Consider the following 14985-nt stretch of genomic DNA (forward strand, 5'->3'; position numbering starts at 1 on the left):
GATTCCATTTAGATAAGGTACCCGGAATAGTCAAATTCACAGAAATAGAAAGGAGAATAGAGGTTAGCTGGGGCTGGAAAAGCGGGCAATGGGAAGTTATTGCTTAACTGAGTACAGAGCTTTGCTTTGGATGATGAAAAAGTTCCGGAGATAGCTGGGCACAGGGGCTGCTGCCTGTAATCCCAGCTATAAAGGAGGCTGAGGTGGGAGGGTTGCTTGACATTAAGAGTTCAAGACCAGCCTGGGCAACGTACTGAGACCCCTGTCTCTTAAAAAATATATACTTTTAAAAAATGTATTTATTTTATTTATTTTTGAGACAAGATCACACTCTGTTGCCCAGACTGGAGTGCGGTGGCACAATCATGGCTCACTGCAGCCTCAAACTCCTGGGCTCAAGCGGTCCTCCCACCTCAGTCTCCTGAAGAGCTGGGACTACAGCCATGTGCCACCCTACACCAAGCTAATTTAAAACTTTTTTGTACAGATGGGGTGTCCCTATGTTGCTCAGACTGGTCTCCACTCTTGGATTCAAGTGATCCTCCTGACTCAGCCTCCCAAAGTGCTGAGATTACAGGTGTGAGCCACCTTGCCTAACCAACAAAAAAAGTTTTTAACTTCTGGAGATGTTTAGTGGTAATGGCTGCACAACACTATGAATGTACAAATGCACTTAATGCCATTGAACTGCACACTTAAAAATGGTTAAAATGTGCTTCTGGTTGGCAGGATAATTTAAAAATTTTTAAAATTTAAGATAATAATTAAAATGGTAATTTTATGTTCTGTGTTATTTTACTATAATAAAAAAACTGGTTAAAATAGTACATTTTAAGTTATATATGTATATTTTAACACTATTTATTTATTTATTTATAAATAAACACCCAGGCTGGAGTGCAGTGGCGTGATTTCAGTTCACTGCAACCTCTGCCTCCCAGGTTCAAGCGATCCTCCTGCCTCAGCCTCCCAAGTAGCAGGGATTACAGGTGTCTACCACCACACCCAGCTAATTTTTGTATTTTTAGTACAGACGGGGTTTCACCATGTTGGCCAGGCTGGTCTCGAACTCCTGACCTCAGGTGATCTGCCTGCCTCGGCCACCGAAAGTGCTGGGATAACAGGCATGAGCCACCCCACCCAGCCTTTTAACTCAATTTTTAAAAATTGGATTACCTTCCAAAACACATCTCTATTGAGTAAAGAAACCAGCCTGCTCCCCACAACTCCTGTGTCACCTGGGACAAAATTCCATCACGACAGGTATGGAGATGCAAGCAGAGAGCAGGCAGAAGGACTAAGGGGCTCACAGGGGGCCAGGCTCACACATAAGATCTGAGTCATTCAGCAGTCCAGGGCTTTTCCCCTGGACCTCAAGAAAGATCTATTCTGGCCGGGCGCGGTGGTTCATGCCTCTAATCCCAGCACTTTGGGAGGCCGAGGTGGGCGGATCACCTGAGGTCAGGAGTTCAAGACCAGCCTGGCCAACATGGCAAAAGCCCATCTCTACCAAAAATACAAAATTAGCCAGGTGTGGTGGTGCATGCCTATAATCCCAGCTACTCCGGAGGCTGAGGCAGGAGAATCACTTGAACCCGGGAAGCAGAGGCTGCAGTGAGCCGAGATCTCGCCACTGCACTCCAGCCTGGGCGACAGAGTGAGGTTCTGTCTCAAAAAAAAAAAAAAAAAAAAAAAAAAATCTCAATCCGTCTGCTCCAATGGAAATTTTCATGCTGCAGCCTTCCTCTGACTTCTTTATAGTTTAGAAAATTAACTGTCCAAAGCGCTAACTGACAATCAATCTGGAACTGAAATAGAATCTCTCATATGAATCCCATCCAACTGGTTCCTCTGGTTTTGTTGCTGAGCAAAAAAAAAAAAAAAAAAAAATGCCCTGCCCTGCGGAGGGATGGCACCTGCTGTTTTGAGCTGCGAGCTCCATGGGGGTTCCCTCACACTCCCCACTGTTCTCCTACTTGCTTCATTTCGTCTATAGTTTGTCTCCATTGATATAATCTCAGAGACAGGACACAGAGTGCCTGCCTAAGATTCCTCAGAAAGATGAGTCCAGAAAAAAGATTTACAGCAAAAGAAATCAACTCATACTTGGAATCTTAGCATATCGCTTCATCCCGATAGACCAATCTTTTATTTTTTTAATTAATTAATTATTTTTTGGGACAGGGTCTTGCTCTGTCGCCCAAGCTGGAGTGCAATGGCGCGATCTTGGCTTACCACAACCTTGGCTGATCCTTCTATCTCAGCCTCCCAAGTAGCTGAGACTACAGGCATGCACCACCAGGCCCAGCTAACTTTTGTACTTTTTGTAGAGATGGAGTTTCGCCTTGTTGCCCAGGCAGATCTCAAATTCCTGGGCTCCAGCAATCCACCCACCTCAGCCTCCTAAAGTGCTGGGATTATAGGCATGAGCCACCATGCCCGGCCTATTTCATTAATTAAATTAAAAAAAATTCTTTTTAGGGACGGAGTCTTACTCTGTCACCCAGGCTAGAGTACAGTGGTGCAATCATAGCTCACTGCAGCCTCAAACTCCTGGGCTTAAGTGATCTTCCCGTCTCAGCCACTGGAGTAGCTGGAACTACGGGCATACACCACCACGCCTGGCTAATTTTTAAATATTTTGTAGAGATGGGGTCCTCCTGTGTGGCCCAGGCTGGTAGGACCAATCATTATAACATCAGAAATTTCACGATGAGTCAAAGTGGCAAAGCTATGGTTCTTCACAAGCTTGCAGGGCAAAGTGATATCAAACAATGATCCACACGGGTGGAAGGGGATCACACCCCAAAGCAGAATGTCGATGATCAGCCCAGAAGGCAACACGCTATAGAGCTAGCGTGGGGAACACACTGTGGTCTACACTGTGCCCTGCTCTTGCATCCATCCCCACGTGGAGTCTGACCCAGACACAGGCCCTGCTATGGGGGAGCAAGGCAGAACCCGCAGGCACAGGTAAGCCAAGCCAGGCTCACCCACAGCGCTGGGTCTGTTGACCCCAGTCCTCTATAGGTGTAAGCACTAGGCTGCTTTTCTCCTCAACACCGCACCTCATTCTCATACTAAGATTACCTGAGGTCAGGAGTTTGAGACCAGCCTGGCCAACATGGCAAAACCTCATCTCTACTAAAAATACAAAAATTAGCCAGGCATGGTGGCAGGCGCCTGTAATCCCAGCTACTTGGGAGGCTGAGGCAGAAGAATTACTTGAACCCAGTAGGCAGACGTCGTAGTGAGCAGAGATTGTGCCACTGCACTCCAGCCTGGGCGACAAGAGTAAGACTCTATCTCAAAATAAACAAATAAATAAAATAAAATAACAAAAGACAGTTCCCAGAAGAAGGGAACTGAGCTATGAGACATCCTTTGAATGCATCACTTGACAAAGGGTTGAGAACACCCACCTCATGCTGGAGAAGTTGGCAGAATGCAGGTGATATAAAGGCATGGAGGGGCAGGGTGCGGTGGCTCATGCCTGTAATCCCAGCATTCTGGGAGGCTGAGGCAGGCAGAACACCTGAGGTCGGGAGTTCGAGACCAGCCTGGCCAGCATGGCAAAACCCCATTTCTATTAAAAATACAAAAATTAGCCAGGTGTGGTGGCGGGTGCCTGTAATCCCAGCTACTCAGGAGGCTGAGGCAGGAGAATTGCTTGAAACCAGGAGGTGGAGGTTGCAGTGAGCTGAGACCATGCCACTGCGCTCCAGCCTGGGCAACAAGAGCGAAACTCCATCTCATAAATAAATAAATAAATAAATAAATAAATAAATAAAGGTACGGAGAGTAATACGCACTGATAAGGTACACCTAATACAAGAAAAAGAAGCCTACAGTTTCACTATTTGGGAAAAGTTATTCTGCTCTTCATGACAGTGTTGAAAGAAACAGTTATGCACTGCCATCCCAGGGGCCACTTGTCTGGAAAAGATCGTCAGCCACAGGATTCACCATGTACATCAGCCATCCCAGACTGAGGTCTGAACCACCGAGCAAGTTTTTTTTTTTTTTTGAGATGCAGTCTGGCCTCGATCTCCTGACCTTGTGATCCACCCGCTTTGGCCTCCCAAAGTGCTGGGATTACAGGCGTGAGCCACCGCGCCCGGCCGGAGCAAGTTTCTTAATGGGAAGTTACACCAGAGCTGGAGACTGGTCTGGCCCTTGCGAGGGACGACCTGTAGACTCTCTTCAGTGGGGGGTCCCCTGGTGCCACCGGGTGGGGCCAAGGCTCCATCTGGTCAGCCCTGGAGGAGACATACCTGCAGCTCTCTGAAAGGCATCTATGGCACTCTCCAGCCCAGCCTGCGTCTGCCGATCGCACCGGGTCCCAATCTGGGTGTAGAGGGCCCCAGTGTTGAACAGGACACTGGCCTTCTCCAGCAGCAGGTTCTGCTGGCTGACCGGAACCCCGGTGAGAGAGTCATACCTATGTGAAAGAAATGCATTCCAAGAATACAGATTACTTGGCTAGTTAATGCTACAAGTGGAAAAAATTCTTTTTTTTTTTTTTTTTTTTTTTTTTAAGAGTCAATATCTCACTCTGTTGCCCAGGCTGGAGTGCAGTGGTGTGATCATAGCTTACTGCAGCCTTCAACTTTAGGGCTCAGTTGATCCTCCCACCTCAGCCTCATGAGAATAGCTGGCATTACTGGTGCATGCCACCATACCTGCCTATTTTTTTTTTTTTTTATTTTTGTAGAGATGGGGTCTATGTTACCCAAACTGCTGTCAAACTCCTGGGTTGGCTGGGTGCGGTGGCTCACGCCTGTAATGCCAGCACTTTGGGAGGCCGAGGCAGGTGGATCACCTGAGGTCAGGAGTTTGAGACCAGCATGGCCAACATGGTGAAACCCAGTCTCCACCAAAAATACAAAAATTAGCCAGGCATGGTGGCGGGCGCCTGTAATCTCAGCTACTCAGGAGGCTGAGGCGGAAGAATCACTTGAACCCGAGAGGCGGAGGTTGCAGTGAGCTGAGATCGCACCACTGTGCTCCAGCCTGGGCGACAACAACAACAAACTCATTTCTTCAATAAAAGTCAAGAATGCACATGCACTGAGGCTTTTGTTTCCAAGCAAGATGACAGGACTAATCACACTGACCGCCACAGCCACACACAAAAATATCTGACGGGGTAACTGGATAAACACACCATGGGACATCCAGACAATGGAATATTACTCAGCACTAAAAATGGAGAAATGAACCAGCAAGCCATGAAAAGATGCAGAGGAAACATTACTAAGTGAAAGAGCCAACCTGAACATTGCTACCTACTGTATAGCACGCTGTGTGATTCCAACATTCTGAAAAGCCAAAACCCTGGAGACAGAAGAAAGATCAGGGGTTGCCAGGACTTAGGGGGAGGGAGAGAGGGGGAGCACAGAGGATTTTTCCAGTAGTGAAACTCTTCTGTATGACACTGCAAAGGTGGATCACTGTCATTCTATGTTGGCCAAAAGCCACAGAATACACAAGTGCAAGAATGAACCCTAATGGAAACTATGGACTCTGGGTGATAATGATGTGTCAGGTAAGTTCTTCAATTATAAAAAAAAAAAAAATGGGCTGGGAGCGGTGGCTCATGCCAGTAATCCCAGCACTTTGGGAGGCCAAGGCGGTATGGCTTCTCCTAAATGAAATATGGCAATTACTAACCCCTCATAATTCTTTCTGAAATCTAAAAACTCAGGATTTGTTTTAATTTGTTTTACTTTTTATTTTTTCAGACAAAGTCTCACTCTGTTGCCTAGGCTGGAGTGCGGTGGCATGATCATGACTCACTGCAGCCTCAACCTCCTGGGCTTAAGAGATCCTCCCATCTGAGCCTCCCAAGTAGGTGGGACTACAGGCATGCACCACCCATGACCGGCAAATTTTCTCTAATTGTTTTGTAGAGATAGGGTCTCACTGTGTTGCCTAGACTGGTCTCAAACTCCTGGGCTCAAGCGATCCACCCACCTTGGCCTCCCAACCTGCTGGGATTACAGATATGAGCCACCACACCCAGCCTAGGACTTGTTTTATTTTTATTTTTTTTATTTTTTGAGACAGAGTTTTGCTCTTTCGCCCAGGCTAGACTGCAGTGGCGCCATCTCAGCTCACTGCAGCCTCCACTTCCCAGATTCAAGTAATTCTCCTGCCTCAACCTCCCAAGTAGCTGGGATTACAGGCACCCACCACCATGCCCAGCTAATTTTTGTATTTTTAGTAGAGACAGGGTTTCGCCGTGTTGGTCAGGATGGTCTCGAACTCCTGACCTCAGGTGATCCACCCACCTCGGCCTCCCAAAGTGCTAGGATTACAGGCGTGAGCCACCGCACCTGGCCCTAGGACTTGTTTTAAAGTTTACTCATGAACCAGGGGGTGTGCAGACAGCTTCTCCCTAATTCACGACTAAGGAGAAACCACCTTTCGCCTTTTCGGCTATGCAGACAGCCTGGTGCATGTTAGGAAAAGTCATCCCCCTTTCCTTTGCTTTCCATGAGGAAGGCATTAGTAGCCACCCAACAGCTATAGAAACATTGAATTCTGATATGCCCCTGACCTTCTAGGATGTGTTCTCCTTTCACTGACACTCCTAACAACACTCAGAGAAGGGGTGCAGCATCTCCAAAGTACTTTTTTTTAGGTTGTTTTTTTTTTTTTTTGACACAGAGTCTCACTCTGTCACCCAGGCTGGAGTGCAGTGGTGTGATCTTGGCTTATTGCAACCTCTGCCTCCCGGGTTCAAGCGATTCTCCTGTCTCAGCCTCCCAAGTAGCTGCGACTACAAGGCATGCGCAACTATGCCTTGCTAATTTTTGTACTTTTTACTAGAAGCAGGGTTTCACCATATTGGACAGGCTGGTCTCGAACTCCTGACCTCGTGATCTGCCTGCCTTGGCCTCCCAAAGTGCTGGGATTACAGGTGTGAACCACCACGCCCAGCCTTTTTTTTTCTTGTTTGAAACAGGGTTTCACTCCTATCACCCAGGCTGGAGTGCGGTGGTGTGATCTCGGTTCACTGCAACCTCCGCCTCCCGGGCTCAAGTGATTCTCCTGCCTCAGCCTCACAAGTAGCTGGGACTAACAGGTGCATACCATCATACCCAGCAAATTTTTGTATTGTTTGTAGATATGGGGTTTTGCCACATTGTCCAGGCTGGTCTCAAACTCCTGGGCTCAAGTGATCTGCCTGCCTCGGCCTCCCAAAGTGTTGGCATTACAGGTGTGAGCCACTGTACCCGGCCTCCCAAGTATTTAAACTATACTAACCTTTGAAAATACCAATTGGGTCTACGGCCATACCACCCTGACGTGCCTGATCTTGTCTGAAAATACCAATTGTGGAGAAGAATCAAATGCTCTACTTCCTTTTTTTAAATCTGATCTAAGCTGAGTGAGTAGCTCATGCCTATAGTCCCAGCTACTCAGGAGGCTGAGGCAGAAATATCACCTGAGCCTAGGAATTCAAGACTAGCCTGGGCAACACAGTGAGACCCCATTTCAAAAGAAACCTGATCTATTTCTGTTTGGTGCTTTTGTCTCACTGGATAAGACCTGATTTTCTCTCTCTCTCTCACTCACACATACACATGCATGCCCCTGTCCAATCTAAGAATCTCGCTTCTGGCTAATTCCACTTCAGAGCCCCCGTGCTTCCCCAGTGATACAACGAGCAAGAAAAATGTCTCTTCTCCTTGGCTCGCTTGTTCTGAGAAGCAAGAGGCCACAGTCTGTTGGAGCCATCTCCCCTCGGATCACCTTCATAAATAAATACCAATGTATTGACATCTTTCGAGACTTCCCCGGATAAATGCAAGATAGGAAAGGGGGCTGAGGTGCACAGGGGCACCCGCAGAGGGGCGTCTGTGATGCTGAGGCTCCAAAATTGTGGCTGCCATAACACGTGAAGCGCCAGCGCAGACCTCAAGCACCTACCAGGTGAACAGGAGTCCCATCTGCCGTGTGGGCGGGAAGAATCGACTCTCGACAAAGCCCAGCTGGATGAAGTATGTCATCAGCAGTTCCACCCCGGCCGCATCCCGGCTAGGCGTCCGACAAGCCTGCAAGGAAAAGAACCCAAGAGGGCATGAGCAGAGGAGGACACAGCTGACGGCCCTTCCCAGAAGGTGCCCTGCACATACCAGCAGGTGCCTGTAACTATTTCTGCAGTATGATGACCTCGCTGCTGGCATCGTAAACTCTGGGAGGGGTGGAAAGAATCTGGGAGAAGTCAGAAATCCTGGAATCCAGTCCGAGCCCTGAGGCAGGGCTCTCCCCTTCTATGGTTTTCCTTCTTTTTTTTTTTTTTTTTTTTTGAGACAGAGTCTTGCTCTGTCACCCACCCAAGCTGGAGTGCAGTGGTGCGATCTTGGCTCACTGTAACTTCCACCTACCAGGTTCAAGTGATTCTCCTGCCTCAGCCTCCCGAGTAGCTGGGATTACAGGCGTGTAGCACCATGCCTGGCTTGTTTTTGTATTTTTAGTAGAAACAGGGTTTTGCCATGTTGGCCAGTCTGGTCTCAAACTTCTGACCTCAGGTGATCCACCCGCTTCAGCCTCCCAAAGTGCTGGAATTACCAGCATGCACCACCACGCCCAGCTAATTTTTGTATTTTTAGTAGAGACAGGGTTTCACCATGTTGGCCAGGATGGTCTGGAACTCCTGACCTCAGGTGATCCGCCCACCTCCACACCCCAAAGTGCTGGGATTACACAGGCATGAACCACCGCGCCTGGCCTCCTTCTACGGTTTTCTTATGCAGCAAGTGGAATGGATGATTCCAGCACCCCCCAACCATCACCTCTATCCACCCGCGATTCTGTTAAGACCACAAGCATGCAATAATGGGGTTCCCTGAAGACTCGGAAAAGCCACCCTCCCCTCTCTGCTGCACACAAAAACTTACTTGTCTCAGATCCATAAGATCTGCAATTTCATCTTCATATAAATAGCCATCTTCACTGTAATGTTCCAGGATAAAATCCTTGAAGTAAAATGAGGTCAGATGTTATAAAGTGTGGCTGAAAACCATATGTGTGCATAATAGTAATATGTCAATTGTGAACCCATTTTTAAAAAGGCAGAATAAAGAAAAACTTATAGTGATTTTCAAAGTGAGGGAATTTATTTTCTTAATTTATGTAGTTTTTTTAATACAGAGTCTCTCTTTGTAGCCCAGGCTGGAGTGCAGTGGCACAATCTCGGCTCACTGCAACCTCTGCCTCCTGGGTTCACACAATTCTCCTTCCTCAGCCTCTCAAGGAGCTGGGATTACAGGTGCCCACCACAATGTCTGGCTAATTGTTGTATTTTTAGTAGAGACAGAGTTTCACCATGTTGGTCAGGCTGGTCTCAAACTTCTGACCTCAGGTCATCCCCCCACCTCGCCCTCCCAAAGTGCTGGGATTACAGATGTCAGCCACCGTGCCCGGCCATAGTTTTTTTTTAAAAAAACAAAACAAAACAAAACAAAACAAAAAACAGAGTTTCACTCCTGTTGCCCAGGCTAGAGTGCAATCTTGCGATCTCGGCTCACTGCAACCTCCACCTCCCAGGCTCAAGTGATTCTCGTGCCTCAGCCTCCCAAGTAGCTGGGATTACAGGCATGTGCCAACATGCGCAGCTAATTTTTGTATTTTTAGTAGAGATGGGGTTTCACCACATTGCCCAGGCTGGTCTCAAACTCCTGGGCTCAAGCAATCCATCTGCCTCAGCCTCCCAAAGTGCTGGGATTACAGGTGTGAGCCACTGCAACACACGCCTATGTTTTTAAATGTTGTGCTGCTTCAGTAAAAGTGAGAGTTGAAGTTAATTTTTTGCTTAAAAATGTCTTTGTGTCTGCGCATCGTGGCTCACGTCTGTAATCCCAGCACTTTGTGAAGACCAGGCAGGTAAATCACTTGAGCCCAGGAGTTCGAGACCAGTCTATGGCCTATACATTCAACTATACTGCAAACACTGCAGCTATTCAGGGGCTCAGACTTGCAATTCTGGGCCTCCCTCAGGACCCGGACAAGTTTCCCAGCACAGACCCTGAGGGTAGGACTGTCAATAACAGTCTCCAGATACAGGTTTCCTTTGCCAAGAAGACCCTTAACCATGTTATAAAGGCATTTTATTTTATTTTACTTTATTTTATTTTATTTTATCTTTGAGGCAGGGTCTCACTTTGTTGCCTCGGCTGGAGTGCAGTGGTGCGATCACGGCTCACTGCAGCCTCAACTTCTCCAGGCTCAAGCAATCCTCCTACTTCAGCCTCCCAAGTAGCTGGGACCACAGGCACGTGCCACAAGCTAATTTCATTTTTGTATTTTTTAATAGAGATGGGGTTTTGCCCTGTCGCCCCACCCCCGCCCCTACAAGTGCTGGCTCCCCCAAGCTGCAAGAAAGGTGATCACATAGATCGCTCAATTATGTCTTCCCAAGTGACTGTGAGTAACCTCTTTACACAACTTCTACATTAAAGCTCTTCCTGTTTTTGTGTGTTCAACGTACAGACACACAGACAAACACTTGTCTTACAAAAATGGATTTGTACTAAATACACAACTTTGCTGTGCCTTCTTTTTCTTTTTTTAAGAGATGAGGGTCTTGCTCTGTCGTCCAGGGTGGAGTGCAATGGTGCAATCATAGCTCACTGCAGCCTTGAACTCCTGGGCTCAAGTCATCCTCCCACTTCAGCTTCTCCAGTAGAGGGGACTATAGGTGTGCACCACCACACTCAGCTAATATTGTTATTTTTCATAAAGACAGAGTCTTCCTATGTTGGCTAGGCTGGTCTCGGACTCCTGGCCTCAGGTGATCCTCCCACCTCAGCTTCCCAAAGTGTTGGGATTACAGGCATGAGCCACTGCACCCAGCTGACTATGCCTCTTTTCTTTAAACTTGGCCATGGGCTGGGTATGGTGGCTCACACCTGTAATCCCAGTGCTTTGGGAGGCTGAGGTAGGTAGATCACTTGAGGTCAGGTGTTCCAGACCAGCCTGGCCAACATGGTGAAACCCCGACTCTATTAAAAATTTAAAAAATAAAAAAATAAAATAGCTGGGCATGGTGGTTAAAAGGGGTCAGGTGTAGTAACTCATGCCTGTGATCCCAGCACTTTGGGAGGCCAAGGTGGGAGAATCACTTGAGACCAGGAGTTTGAGACCAGCATGGACAACACAGTGAAACCCCATCTCTACAAATAATAAAAAATTAGCCAGGCGTGCTGAGGCAGGAGGAGGATCACTTGAGCCCAGGAGGTTGAGGCTGCAGTGAGCCATGATCACGTCACTGCACTCCAATCTTATGAAAGTCAAAGAGGATTTTGATTAAATTTTATATGTGATCCTGAATTTGAAACTTAGTAAACTAGGGTAGATTAACGTACTTAGTGGGATAAAACAATTATCTAACTGGCCAGGCACAGTAGCTCACACCTGTAATCTCAGCACTTTGGGAGGCCAAGGCAGGTGGATCACTTGAGGCCAAGAGTTCGAGACCAGCCTGGGCAGCGTGGTGAAACCCCGTCTCTACTAAAAAATACAAAAATTAGCCAGGCATGCTGGCAGGTGCCTGTAATCCCAGCTACTCAGGAGGCTGAGGCAGGAGAATAGCTTGAGCCCAGGAGGCAGAGGTTGCAGTGAGCTGAGATTGAGCCATTGCACTCCAGCTTGAATGACAGAGCGAGACTTCGTCTCAAAAAAAAAAAAAAATCCTAACTGAAACCCACTGTGAACATTAGGGACAAAATGAGAATTTCTACCATCACTGTTATTAGTTAGCCTAATTCCAAACATTCTGTAGCCCACACATTAAGAAAAATAAGAGACATAAAATATTAGAAAGAAACAATCAAAATAATTTTTTGCAACATAACAGCATGTTTATAAAACCCAATAGCATCAACTGAAACATTACTAAATAAGAATTCAATAAAGTGGCAAAGAAGTTAACACATGAAAGTCAATAGTAAAAAAGAAAAGTCAATATTCTTCCTTTCTTATACAAGCAATAACCAATTAGAAAAACTTAACAGGCAGCCAGGTGTGGTGGCTCACATCTGTAATCCCAGCAGTTTTCAAGGCTGAGGTGGGCGGATCATTTGAGGTCAGGAGTTTGAGACCAGCCTGGCCAACAAGGTGAAACCCTGTCTCTACTAAAAATACAAAAAATTAGCTGGGTATGGTGGCAGGTGCCTGTAATCCCAGCTACCCAGGAGGCTGAGGCAGGAGAATCACTTGGACCTGGGGGGCAGAGGTTGCAGTGAGCCAAGACTGTACCACTGTACTCCAGCCTGGGCAACACAGTGAGACTCTGTCTCAAAAACAAACAAACAAACAAACAAAACCTAACAGAGAAATAATACCTTTCACAATAGCAACAAAAGTACATTTCTAGGGATAAAATTAATATAATTAAGCAGAAAACTGTTAAACTTTACTGAAGAACAGATGTTATTTCATTTTCTTTCATTGATTCGAAATTTTTTTTTTTTTTTAAATGAGACAAGTTATCATTCTGTTTTCCAGGATGGAGTGCAGGGGCTCAGTCATAGCTGACGGCAGCCTCGACCTCTTGGACTCAAGCAATCCACCTCAACCTCCCAAGTAGCTGGGACTAAAGGTGTGAGCCACTGTGTCTGGCCCTATTTCTTTAAAATAAAACAAAATCGCCCAGCTGCGGTGGCTCACGCCTGTAATCCCAACACTTTGGGAAGCCGAGGCGGGTGGATCACTTGAGGTCAGGAGTTCGAGAACAGCCTGGCCAACATGGTGAAACCCTGTCTCTACTAAAAATATAAAAATTAGCTGGGTGTGGTGGTGGGTGCCTGTAATCCTAGGTACTCAGGAGGCTGAAGCAGGAGAATCACTTGAACCTGGGAGGCAAAGGTTGCAGTGAGCCAAGATTGCGCCACTGCACTCCAGCCTGGGCAACAGAGTGAGACTCCCTCTCTAAATAAATAGATACATAAAATAAAATAAAACAAAATCACACTGTGAAGCTTCACTGATTATAAAACATCACACGGACACACAAGTCAGATTTGAAATGGAACTGCCCTAATTCAGTCTGCTGAACCACTTCTGCAGTACCTGCGTTTCTACCAAATATGGAAGGGAAAAAATACAACAGAAAGCCCGTCAAACATTCTCATTTTCATATGACTGACATTTGTAGAGTCTCTTTTAGGCTAAAACGACATGGTTGGAAGCCTGTGCCGAATGGCAGTTGGCCATGTCCACAACATGTGAATATTTTCATTTGCTTTAATGTGGAATTCAGAACATGACCCAGTTGACTCCTTAAAAATGCCTATAAAATTCCTAAGTGTCTCCAAGAGATTCTTCCTTTAAAATGCTTGCATTCTTGGCTGGATGCAGTGGCTCACACCTGTAATCCCAGCACTTTGGGAGGCTGAGGCGGGTGGATCATCTGAGGTCATGAGTTCAAGACCAGCCTGGCCAACATGGTGAAACCATGTCTCTACTAATAAAAATTAGCCAGGTGTGGTGGCACATGCCTGTAATCCCAGCTACTTGGGAGAATGAAGCAGGAGAACCGCTTGAACCCAGGAGGCAGAGGTTGCAGTGAGCTGAGATCATGCCATTGGACTCCAGCCTGGGCAACAAGAGTGAAACTCCATCTCAAAAAAAAAAATGCTTACATTCTTGTAGCACAGCACCAAGCAATAGACAAATTAAATCGTAAAGAAACTTCTACAACAGCAGCAACAGACATTTCTAGACATGTGAATTGTTTTGAGTCCCACAGACCAGTGGCAAGTCACATCTATTTTTGCATTTATATATATACACATTACACATATATTTTAAATAAAAATAGAGATGGGGCTGGGTGTGGTAGCTCACATCTATAATCTCAGCACTTTTACTGGAGGTGGAAGCAGGAAGATCGCTTGGGGCCAGGAGAGTTCAAGACCAGCCTGGGCATCATAGTGAGGAGAACCCATCTCTTAAAAAAAAAAAAAAAAGAGAGAGAGAGATGACTGGCCATGGTGGTTGACGCCTGTAATCCCAGCACTTTGGAAGGCTGAGGTGGGCGGATCACCTGAGGTCAGGAGTTCGAGATCAGCCTGGCCAACATGGTGAAACCCTGTCTCTACTAAAAATACAAAAATTAGCCTGGCACGGTGGCTCATGCCTCTAATCCCAGCACTTTGAGAGCCTGAGGCAGGTGGATCATGAGGTCAGGAGTTCAAGATCAGCCTGGCCAGGATGGTGAAACCCCGTCTCTGCTAAAAATACAAAAATTAGCCGGGCGTGGTAGTGGGTGCCTGAAACCCCAGCTACTCAGGAGGCTGAGGCACAGAACTGCTTGAACCCAGGAGGTGGAGGTTGCAGTGAGCCGAGATCACGCCACTGCACTCTAGCCTGGGCAACAGAGCGAGGCTTCATCTAAAAAATATATATATATACACACAAAAATTAGTTGGCCGTAGTGGTGCGTGCCTGTAGTCCCAGCTACTCAGGAGGCTGAGGAAGGAGAATCGCTTGAACCCAGAAGGTGGAGGTTTCAGTGAGCTGAGATTGCACCATTGCACTCCAGCCTGGGCAACAGAGTGAGACTGTGTCTCAAAAAAAAAAAAAAAAAAGAGAGAGAGAGAGAGACAAGGTCTCATTCTGTTGCCCAGGCTGGTCTCGAACTCCTGGCCTCAAGCTGTCCTCCTGCCTCAGCCTCCCAAAGTGCTAAGATTATAGGCATGAGCCATTGCATCTGGGCATAAGTCTCAGGTAAAAGTTCAGGCAGGCTGTGGCAGTGTGGCATAAAGCTGCAATTCCCGAATTGTTTTCATTGCTTTCTACCCAGAATACAAACTTTCCAGTAAACTTGAGTCCTGAAACACTCAGAATACCAACTTCCCTTCTCCAATTCCAAACTAAACCCCAAACTCACAGGATTTAAACAAGGCAGCAGTCAAAAAGGCCTCTATTTATGTCAAACAACTCACTGTCTCTGAGAATGAACGTCAAGTGCTT

General features: G+C 46.7%; 1 protein-coding gene across 2 annotated transcripts in view; it reads right to left on the reverse strand.

The window, feature by feature from the left end:
• The window catches only part of RHPN2 (rhophilin Rho GTPase binding protein 2), an 86902-nt gene that overhangs the window by 25308 nt on the left and 46609 nt on the right, over positions 1-14985 (reverse strand). The window contains exons 5-8 of one of the 2 annotated variants that reach the window (XM_055103753.2): positions 8910-8987; positions 7939-8063; positions 5293-5337; positions 4275-4441 (exon numbers count right to left, since the gene is read on the reverse strand). In XM_055103753.2, coding sequence (XP_054959728.2) covers positions 4275-4441; positions 5293-5337; positions 7939-8063; positions 8910-8987 — 415 coding nt within the window. The remainder of the gene's footprint in view (positions 1-4274; positions 4442-5292; positions 5338-7938; positions 8064-8909; positions 8988-14985) is intronic. The other variant, XM_034944621.1, reaches the window with a different exon arrangement.

The sequence above is a fragment of the Pan paniscus genome, chromosome 20 (genome assembly GCF_029289425.2).
Source record: "Pan paniscus chromosome 20, NHGRI_mPanPan1-v2.0_pri, whole genome shotgun sequence".
NCBI lineage: Eukaryota > Metazoa > Chordata > Mammalia > Primates > Hominidae > Pan > Pan paniscus.